The sequence below is a fragment of the Telmatherina bonti genome, assembly GCF_933228915.1.
Source record: "Telmatherina bonti genome assembly, chromosome: 3".
Classification (NCBI taxonomy): Eukaryota; Metazoa; Chordata; class Actinopteri; order Atheriniformes; family Telmatherinidae; genus Telmatherina; species Telmatherina bonti.
In genome coordinates, this window is record NC_136621.1 from 33995945 (window position 1) to 34007615 (window position 11671).

Consider the following 11671-nt stretch of genomic DNA (forward strand, 5'->3'; position numbering starts at 1 on the left):
GATTAACATCAACAGACCCTTATTTTTGCCTTTGCAAATAAGACTCGTGGAGAAGAAAACAAGCTCTTCAAAATCTCATACGTTTGACCAGTTCTGAACTGATGATTACCTAGAAATAACATCTGGTTTAAACATGATGTGATACAGCTCTATCCTCATTCTGATAGCAGTTAGATCGTTCCTATACAGAACTATGATAAAACCTTAGCATTACTTCAATTTATTTAAGTAAATGACTATATATAAATATATCCTATATTTATTCTTTAGTTAGTGTCAGTGGATCAGGTAACTCTACTTATGTCCACTCAAGTGGCAAAATTGCTAATGTCATCCTCACTTATGATATACTAAAATACCAGCCTTAAATGGGTGTCCACTGTAGTGGACTGCGTTTGCACGTCTGCATGTGGATATATACAACTGGGGTTTTAGGTTTTGAAACGTCACCGTCTGCAACAAAAAAATACCATGACGTCACATGTGCGACCTTTGCTTTTAAAAGCATGAATGTCCTCAAAACTGTGTTGGCATTATTCATTGTCTAGGCACTTTGTGTTTGTTTGTTTTTATACTGCTGTCGACACTGCTCCACATGGACGAGATTAAGGACAGTCACATCCTGAATTGAGAAATAAGGAAATAATGTATTAAAGGGTTAAGACTAGGTACTGAACGCACCAAGTAACTGGAAGATGCAACTTGGTTCATAACTAAAAAGGCAGTAAGGCCAGTGAAGACTAGCAGTAAAAACAGCAATTTTGTGATATATAAAGATATAGAAATGCTAGGCTAAATGTTAATAACTATATAAAGGTTATGCAAGCTGTGTATGTTTACCATGTGAGCAAGTCTTGCCTAGAGCATTGCTAACTGTGTGACAGTCCAGTGGGTCCATGGGTGAAGATGCTTTGTGATTACTCAGCTAGTCTCATTGGGGGAAACTGAAAATATCAAAGCTTCAGAATTTCAATTCACGATTGTGGTCAGAAGAATGAGTATAAAACTCACAGCAGGCGACAGAAGCTTGTGAGCTGACTCTATAAACTTAAACTTAAGTGACACATACTGGATCCAGCAACTGACCATGAAATCACACAGTTTCAACTAAACACAGTATGACTATTTTAATTTGGTGGACTGGAGTTTCACCACAAAAATTGTGGCCTTTTGAGCAGCTCTGATATTTTGAATACTTGAACAGAAACAATGGAGAAGGAAAAATAAATCAAACAAAATAAAAGAACAGACTTCTATATAATCATAAAATGTTTTTGCCTCTCCCTTCCCTTCTTCAGGTGAGGAAGAATCAGGTTTGTGTTTTTTACAGTCCTGGTCAAGTATTATACACAAGCAATTTATCTGAATGTATTTCACAATATCACGAGAAACCGTGATGCCATTTTGTGTTAATGCCAATTCAAATATAAATGTGTTACAGCTTTAAGGCAATTTATAAAATTTCTCTGTTTATGTGATGAATTCCAGTAAACTGCCTTTCAGAAAGGCAGATCTCTCAAAGACAGATGAAAGCAGACTGACACATTTCTTTGTGCATCATTACAGAGTAAACAATCTGAACCTCTCATTACACTGGCATGATCTAGCCCTTTCTATTAGGGCTGGGTGATTAATCGGATTTTAATCTCAATTATGATCTGGGTTTTCAAAGATCATGAAAATTAAAGTGTGTGATTATTTTTCTCTTTGCAGTTTCCTCTCCTGCTGTCTTTAGTTGCTAAACGAGCATCACCGGCATTGCAGCGCTGTGCTGTAAACTCCTCCCACAGCCGCTTTGGTTTCATTCAGCTGCGCTGCCAACTTGGCGAGTTTCTCATTAAATCTGGCGACTTTTTTTGTTAAAAGCGACTAGCGACAAATCTAGTAACTTTTACTGGAGTTATTTGAGACTTTTCTGGTGTTTTGGCGACTGACCTAAAGGCACATATTGTTCTGCAGTTATTGTAACGGACGAGCAGCGGGAGCCTCTCCCGTCCTAAAGCAATCCCAGGCGGCCAGTCTCAGTCGGCTCCAGCTGCAGGTCAATGTAGAATAACTGCAGTAGGTTGTGGAAGTTCACAACAACAACAGTTTATACCATTGTCAGTGACAACTGGCTGCATTATTTTTGTAGTATAGTTCGGCAAGTTAAACACTGTAATATCCCTCCGTTATGGGGCATTACCATAGCAACACGTTAATCAGCTGGTTCAGATCAGCTGTCTTTTATCAGGTGAATGAGAAAAATGCGCTGTAGTCTGACAGCAGTTGTTTGGCATAAAACGTACATTGAGGCCAACATAAAATAGTTCCTATCTAGGCAGTAAAAGCGGATTAAACAACTCGGAAGCGTGCATTAGACGGTTATAATGCGCGACACGGAATTGAGAACACCACGATGCGCAGCGTTGTTTAAAAACACTGGATAATTGTTTTAAATAATCGAGATCTCAGTTTCAGTCAAAATAATCGTGATTATAATTTTTGTCATAATCGAGCAGCCCTACTTTCTATTAGTAAGGATTTAGCTATAAATCTGAATAGCAGAGTGAAGTTGACACAGTGTTTGTTTCCCAGAGGACTGACAACCACTGAGCATACCCTATTTCTCATGGTGGAACCTTTACATGTGGCTGAACTTAAACAGGAAGGCAGCTGGACACAAATTCATACATGCACTGATAGACCAGGCCTCTCATAGAAAAACTGTGCTGAAAAAGCTTGGTGTCCCTCACCGTGGCAGAAATAAGTAGAACTACTGTAATGCTACATTTGAGAGGAAGGAAGTTACACAAGTAGATTTATTTCAAAAAAGAAAAAAAAAAAAAGGGAAGTTGCTCTTGCAATACATAAAATAAACTTGTTAATGCTTACCAAAACGGTAAAAAAGTTTTCTATTTTAAAGAAAGTTATGTTAAAGTAATTTGCAGGTTTTTATATTCACTTTATGTTCATAAAAACCTCAACCTGGCATAATAAAACTTCAACATTGTGTCTCTGCAAAGATACTATAGTATCGCTACCTTTCCTTCTTCATACTGACCAGAAAGAGGTGACTTAGTGTTCTTTTAGTGTGTGCTTCATCCCTGTAGAAGAATCAGGAGTACAGCTGTCTAGATTTGTGCATTTTCCTGTGCGGGTTCTCTCTTAAACACATGTATTATGTGCTATGGCTAACTTTGATCTCAAATTCTTTCTCATGACTTTGTTAAGAAAGCAGCCAGACCCAAGAAAAGAATAAATACTATTTTGAACAGGAGGTGAGAAAAAGGATCATGATGAAGCATGTTTTTAAGATGAAAAGCTCAGCCACTTGATGGAAGATGTCTTCTACTTTACAGACAGACAGACAGCCCTCTCCTTGTAAAATGAAGACTTAAAGATCTTACAAAATGGTTAAAAGTTGCTTTCTGGGCTACAACTTGCTTCCAACAGGACAGCTATATTTTATTAATCATTTGTAAGAATCAACCACCTCAATACCTTATTTCTAAGTTGTGCCATTGTTTTATTGCGAGAAAATATTTGATTAAAATCTTAATGAAGGTAAGAGTCGAAACTCTGAACTGAAACTCAAAGAAACTCAGTGACGTGTAGAAGGGAATTTCAAATATAGCACCTTTCACATGTGCAATTCCTTTCTTGATTCACTTATCTGTGTGGTCGCTTAATGCTGTTTAAAGGCTAGAGGAACAGTAACATATCTAGAAAAAAAAGTGGCCTGATAGGACAAGAAGAAGTCCTAAAAGTGGAAAATAAACCCCACACATCAGAACATTTTGAGTTTAAACCCAATAACTATCAACTCACTGAATTATATATGCAAGTAATTTCACATAGTTTCTATTACAAAACAAACATTTATTTTGTGTAGACCTGACAAGAAGGGTCAGTAAATGGGAAAATATTGGCATTTACAGGAAAATTTCACAGAAAGCCATGTGACACACCATCTAGTCTAGGAAATTATCAACAATGACACGGCTAAAAGTTCCCTACTGCACTTCCCATTGCCATGGTCATGTGCTCAGCCTTGTGCCTAGTCAAGCACAGCCAAGTTCAAAGTTCAATGCCTTTAAAATAAAAAAGAGGCTTCAAGAGGAAAAAAAAATCTTAAAAGGTGTGGAATAATCACTAAGCCAAAAATGCCACTTCTGCAAGCCCCAAACACGCTGACTTCAAATTAACCTATATCAGAGCAAGACATGACACTAATCTTAATTTTGAAACACCAAAAAGGGTCTGAATGCTGTGCACATTATGTTTCACATTAACACAGATAGGATGAGCAGTCACTGACAAAACAGGTCAGAAGAATCGACTATTGGTTGTAAAACACAGAAAAGTGCTTTGACTCTACTAGCTTGTTTTTGCTACAGTGTGTCACATGAGGGGACATAAAGTGTGGGAGGGAAAAAACACAAGACCACAGAAGTACAAAAGAGGGTTTGGCCAAATATAAATATGGGCAATCATTACCTTCACTTGTTTTCTTTTTCCAAAATTAAAATGATGCCTGCAAGCCTCTCTAAGCTAAAACAGATATCAATAGTTTTCATCCACTAAGTCTAATATTACCTCTTAAAAGAAAGCATTTCTGAACAGTGTCTCTTATTCGTCCACTACAATTCTACATACAATCAAAGACAGCAGTAAAAGGTCCTACACCGGTTACAAGTGATGTCAGTATCACAAAATAATAAAACTACAAATAGAGAACAGGGCTTAAAAGATGGCATCGCATTAAGTCAGCTGCAACAGAGCAACACTGTAAAGTATGAGCCTTGAGCCAGATGATGTACCTAACAGTGTGCAAGTTTTGGCATGATATTGCTATGACTCACTTACTCACACACTCTCACACATACACCTACATTGACCAGAGTTGGTAGCAACATGCAAACTGGATTTCCATGTCTTCAGCTCTAGTTTAATAGTTGTAACCACTGCTCAACTGAGCAACAGCTCCATCAGGCTGAAGAAAAGTCCTGGTTTTTAAACTGGTGACCACAATGAACAACACCAAGCAAAATTCAATCTTTAATCACACTGAAAAGATTCCCAGTGTGATCAAATGATTATATCATTCACACAGCAAAATGAGCGTCTCTACAGATTAGAAGTTTTAAAGGTCCCAGGATGCCCACAATGCACGACTGATCTGCAACACACAGTCCAAGACTCTTCACCAAAATCAACGCTGACTCATCTCTAATGTCGGCAAAACAGTTCCAGCCATTCAAACAAGTCTCTTTTCCTTCTATAGACACACAAAATACAAGAAGCTCTCTGTTATTTACTTTGTCAACAAGAGTTATAGGAAAGATGTGGAGTTTTCTCTTTCTGGCCTCGTCTAGTCTGACGTAAAACTGGGTAATTAAAACTTCAAAGATGCATGCATCTTTTGTTTTTTTGCTAATTCTAGCTGTTATTTATCCATCATGCTCCTCTGTCACGTTGCTTTATGTTTGTTTACTTTCTTTTTTTATGTTTCCTCCTGTCATGGCTGCATCTCCTTGCTTATTGGTCCATAACACTCCTCCCATGCTGACTCCACTGAAATCTAGCCAGCTACTTATTCGGTCTCAAACTGTAAAGTCTCCACAAGCCTCACAATTTATATCATAAGAGCATTCACACGCAGTGATTGATAACTATTGACTTAATAGTTGATTAGCTCAAGTTGATAAGCAGCTCCCAACATTTGTCTGCAGTGTGAAAAGCTTGCTTCCTTTTTCATTTTTAGTTTGAGCGTCACTTTAGTCAAAAAAGAAGAAGAGTAGGGTCACATGATAATGGAAAAAAAAGTTAATTAATTTGGTTTCTGCAATATATATACTGCAATTGAATTTTACATTGTTAAAAAAAAATTTCTACAATATTAAAAACAATTACTATCCAGCCCACAGGGAAAAAAGGCACAGCCTGGTCACTTGATGGTGAGGACCCAAAGTCGCCACTTTGTTTCTTTTGGTTTGAGAGAAATGAGTATGATCCAACAGGAAGCTTGTCCGTTGCTACTATGAATAAACTCATTCAACTCTCCAATCGTTGCGTTTCTCCTTACAGCCTGTTTTTCCCCATTTTAGAACTCTTATCCTGCTCCTTGCTCATGTTGTGCAAGCTGAAAATCCAAATCTAAAAGTCTTGAAAATTGACAAAATATTATGGTAATCTGGCAAACTTCTGGAGATTAGTAATAGGAAGTAAGATCCATTCCAGTTTGTATTACAAATAAAAAAAGGTTGTAGCGCAACAGCTGCATATTGATCTGTCCTGTTAGACATTGCATGTCCTGTGACGTGCAATGCTAAAACGATTAATCGTGCAGCTCTAAGTCATGTTCCTCATTATCAGTTTCTATAAACTTCTCAAAATCTACAACATGTTGGCAGCTTGCATTCCTGGTTTAGCTAAAATATCCATATCTATGATTATGTTGTGCTGCCACACACTAATCAAAATCCTATACGTCAATATTCAAGATGATAATAAACACTGAAATCACTGCTAGTTAAAATAAGATTTTATGTGAATGTATAACTACTTATGCTACAGATTATATATAACTGGAAGATTTTGTAATATGAAAAATATTCTACTGCCTTACTAACACACATGTATTTTAGCCCACAAACTATGATGAAATCTTCTCTCCTAATTTTTAGAGGAAGTCTTAAATAAAAAAGAGAAAGAGGGTTCATTTAAGATCAAAACTGATATCGACTAGAGAAACCTACATAGCTTAAAAACCAGTTTAACAACAACCAGCCAGATATATGGATTAGATACCAAACGTAATATTAAGTTAGTTGACACAATGAAGCATCCAACTCACTGAAGAAGGGATTACCCTCATTAAAACTGGTAAAACATTGTCTTACAGCTTTGTGGACTAAAGTTTATTTCGCGTATTTAAGTAATACCTAAATTGGGGAAAATATCACTTTGTTAAGGAAAAGATATTTTAATAAAAATGGCTCCCAACAGGTTAAAGCTACTTTGACATTAGTTAATGCTTCGCACGGTTAGCTGTCTTTTTAGCATGGCACGCAAACTACACAGCCTGACAATAACTTCACTTACATCTTTCTCCTCTTGTTTAACGTTGAACAAGTTGAACCGCTGGAGTCGCGCTTTCATCCCATTCGCCATAAACTTTACAAAAACAAGATCTGAGCGACTATCTTCAGAGTAACATGGTCCTTGTCGCAGGAGAAACTTCAATGTGTCTTTGGAAAGTTCATTTTGCTCCTCTGAAACCAAGGAGGATCCTGCTGGTCGGCAAGGCAACGCAGCAGTGCAGTGTATCCGGTTCATCGCTTTCAAAATAAAAGACAGACACGTCCTTTCAATAGATCATTAATCAAACCGCGTGCATTATCTTTTTAGTTTAAAGGAACTGCTGCGTTTTTATAGGTGACTGATTTTTCTTTTTAATAAACGAGCCTTCCAATGCTTTCAGGGGATGGGCTGGACACTGCTGGCGAGATCCCGGAAAAAGTTAAGGCGGTTTGGCCTGGGCGGTTTTTGACGGTGCAGTTATTTGAGGATTATCCATAGACTGTATATAAAAGGGATTGTCGCTGCTATCCAAGGGCGGATCTAGAAAAGTTTATGAAGGGGGTGGGGAGGAGTACATACGGGAGAAAAAGTAGCACATGAAAAAAAAAAAGAGGAAGTTTTATACATACATTCATAGTCACACACACACACACACACACATATATATATATATATATATATATGTATATATATATATATATATATATATATATATATATATATATATACATATATATATACATATATATATATACACATATGTATATGTATATATATATATGTGTGTATATATATATATATATATGTGTATATATGTGCATATATATATATATATATATATATATATACATATATATATACACATATGTATATGTATATATATATATGTGTGTATATATGTATATATATATATATATGTGTATATATGTGCATATATATATATATATATATATATATATATACATATATATGTGCATATATATATATATATATGTGTATATATATATATATGTGTGTGTATATATCTACATATTATCTTATCAGTTCCTAGGACTGTGCTTTGCTGGACAGATATATCTGACGTTTTGCCAGGTATCTGCGGCAGCGTGGGGGACCCCCGTGCTCCACTGGCTTCGGGTACAACTGTTGCCTTCACCTTCCATGTTTTTCTCCAGTCTTTCCTTGAGGCCTTGGTATTTCTCCAGTTTCTTGTGTTCCTTTTTCCTGATATTTCCATAATTTGGGATGGACATTTTAATTCTAGGCTTTTCTTGCTGCTTATCTATGGTTACTATATCTAGTTGGTTACTCACCACCATTTTGTTGGTCTGTAGCTAGAAGTCCCATAGGATCTTAGCCTTCTCATTCCCCACCATCTTGAAAGGTGTTTCCCATTGAGGGGGTCTCCCATCCATATTTTGCAGATATGTTTCTGTACACTATGCCTTCTACTCTACAAGCCTATTCACATGTATTCTTTGCCTGCCAGTATCTTGCACCCTGCTGCAAGGTGCTAGATTGTTTCAGATGTGACTTTGCACATCCTGAACTTGATGTCCTGCCTGGTGTGGTAGATCTGGGCCTTGATGGCCCTGTAACTCAAGGATTGCTCCTGTGCTGCCATGATCAGCGCTTCTAAGCTAATCATGTAAAACGTTGTTTACTTAAATAATCTTGCATTCCACTGCTTTATCTTGCATTCTATAGTTTTAACCACTACTGAAAAAATACTTTTTGATGAACAAGAAAAACCCACTCCATCTTTGGTGCTATCATCACTGGTATGCATGAATGTAAACAGTGTTTCCTGTCTGACCTATATGAGCTAATGTAAGTTAATTGCCGTTTGGGTGTAATTACACACGAGATATGGTAGAAGTAAACTTTTCGCTCAGAAGAGTCCAGATAATCTAATGTCGTAGACCTTTCTAAACAAGTAAAAGCCCATTTTAAAAGTAATGTCAGATTTTGTTTTTATTTTTTTCTGCATGGTTTTTAAACCAAATGAAAAATAAAGTACCGTACTGTAATTAGTCCAGGTCTAATCAAAATCATTCATTTTTAGCTTTTTAATAGGCAGAACTGTTTGCTCCTTTTTCAACTACTTGATTAAAACAAGTCAAACAGTTATGACACAGGAAAAAAAAAACACAGCAATATATTTGTCATTCGTTAACATATGTACTAAGGCTTATTTGATGGTTGTTTGACTTACCTGTATTAAAAAAAAAAATAATAAAAAAAATAAAATAAAAGATTTTGCACAAACAATATGTAAGAACTTAATTCTATCTGATACACACTAATCTGCTATCGTCACAAGAATAAAAGAGAAAAGAAAAAGAAAAAGGAAACGATTCATCCATTTATAAAGCTGCAAAAGCTGAATACCAAAAGGGGATTGAGGAGGGGACTAGTATCTATCCTTGACATACAATAATAAAAAGAAGTGTACAAGTCACAGTATTTTTTTTCCAAGGTACAAATAACAATACTGAGCTAATGACAGGCCTGCAAGTGAAACATTTCTTGGCAGCAATTGAAACAAGCCACTGAAAGAAACAAAAACTCCCAACAAAGATTTTCATCCAGATACACAGTGAACTTTACCAACATCTGTAGTGACACCCAGTGGTTACTTCATTTCTGCCACTTTAGCAGAGAGGGAAAGTCCAGCCGCCCTCCTGAGAGCATTTCTATACCAGAAAAGGAAGTTTCTTTTCACCACTCCAACTTCTTCCCACAGTTTAATTTTACCACAAACACAAACTACGGAACAAATGTCAATTTGAATAAACTTCATCTTTCAATTATCTTCAGAGACTCACTAAATAAATATAAGAAAACACTCTTCACAACTCAGAGGATTTAACCTCTCACTAAAGTTTTTAGTCTGTTATAGCTGCCATTCTCAGGAGGGAAAGCTAGGTCACAAAAATGTCAAAGCTAAGAAACACTGTACAAAAACCCCTAAAACAACCATATGCTTCTCTTAACTGTCACTCAGCCTTGAAAACCTGAAATAATGATGACAATAAGGCTGGTGTAGACTTCAAGAAGAGGGCAAAAACCTGCTCAAGTGACGGTGATGTGATGGAGAGTTGAGAGGACAGATGGAAGTCAAACTGAAAAATATAAAAAACTTTCTGACAGAAATGCTCTTTTAACTACTTGGAAAAAAATACTCAAATTCAAATTACTTGAATTAGTAGAAAAAAACATTTAAGTAGTGATGAACTGTTCAACTGCATAGAAAGGACTTCATGGAAGAAGCATAAAGAAAAAAAAACTAAAAGCTAAAGCTTTATTGTATTGTGCCAAAAAAATGTACATTTGAAATTTGAAAAACATAAACATATAAACATGCTTGATGGAACATCTGCAAAATGGAGGTATGTGCACGTGTTTTGCACATACTTCTGCACACATCTGTATAGAACACAGCTGTAAAATTGATAAAAACACAGCTTCAACTATCTAACACAGAGGGGATCGTGACTGATTTGGATTTATGCTGCAGACAGTGGCAAAGAGGTATTTTGAGGAAAATTTGTTCCATATCAATGTTTGAAGCAAACTCTGCACCATCTGTAAAAAAAAAAAAAACTAAAATAGAAAGGAGAATCTCTTCTATGACAATTATCCAAAATACACTTAATAATCCACAGCAGAAAGTATAAACCTAGACATCACCACAAATATGTTGATTTAACCCTGAAGGAGCAGTTCGTGATAGCTGAACAATTAACCAGAAAGAGAAGCTTTTTTGCAAGAAAACCAAAAGATCTGCTTTTAAGTACTTTAAGACTTTAAAATAAATAAATATAATAAAATTAGTAAGATATAAAGTTTGACTTTTGAAAAATGATAACTATTCTTCAAGATATTAACATTTTTATGCCAGCACTTGTGGCAACAAGCGAAACCTTCATAACAAAACAAGTCCTTGAGGTTTTAACTCTGAAACTATCATTACTTGAGTTTTTGTGTAGTCTTTGAAACTGTTTTCCTTTGTTTTTTTTTGTATTTTTTGTCCCTTTTGTATTTGGTTTAGTTTCCCTTTACAGTTAATTTTCACCTGTTTTTATTTAGTTCATTCAGCTCACCTGTGTCTTGTGTTTTTTCTGTGTTTAGATGCAACCTTGTCCACATATGGCAAGGTATCTCACAAAATGAAAATATTTTTCTCCCATTTGACCTGTCATACACACAAAAATGCAGATTTATGCAATCAAAAAAGATTCTTTTAAAAAACGTCTGACCAAAGTGAAGATCTATGAATACTACATTTGCATGTGGACATATATATAACTAGGTTTTAGGTTTTGTAAACGTCACTGTCTGCTACAAAAAAAATGCCATGATGTCACATGTGCAACCCCTGTTTTCAACAACATGGACATCATTAAAAACGTGTTGGTGTAATTCATTATCTTGGTGCTTTGTGTTTGTTTGTTTTTACACTGCGGTTAGTACCGCTCCACATAGACGACCGAAGACAAAGCACGAGATTAAAGACAGTTATTTTTCTGCCACCTAACCAAATCATGAGGCATGTTGTGTGTTGTGGAAGTGACGTTGTGAGACGGAAGATTATTCTGATTGG

The 11671-nt window shown here is 36.0% G+C and overlaps 1 protein-coding gene across 1 annotated transcript in view; it reads right to left on the bottom strand.

The window, feature by feature from the left end:
• tbc1d1 (TBC1 (tre-2/USP6, BUB2, cdc16) domain family, member 1) overlaps nt 1-7193 on the bottom strand; it is a 41002-nt gene extending 33809 nt beyond the window's left edge. Inside the window, exon 1 of the mRNA XM_079263896.1 lies at nt 7087-7193. Coding sequence (XP_079120022.1) covers nt 7087-7155 — 69 coding nt within the window. The 5' untranslated portion in view covers nt 7156-7193. The remainder of the gene's footprint in view (nt 1-7086) is intronic.
• Nucleotides 7194-11671: the final 4478 nt, after the last annotated feature.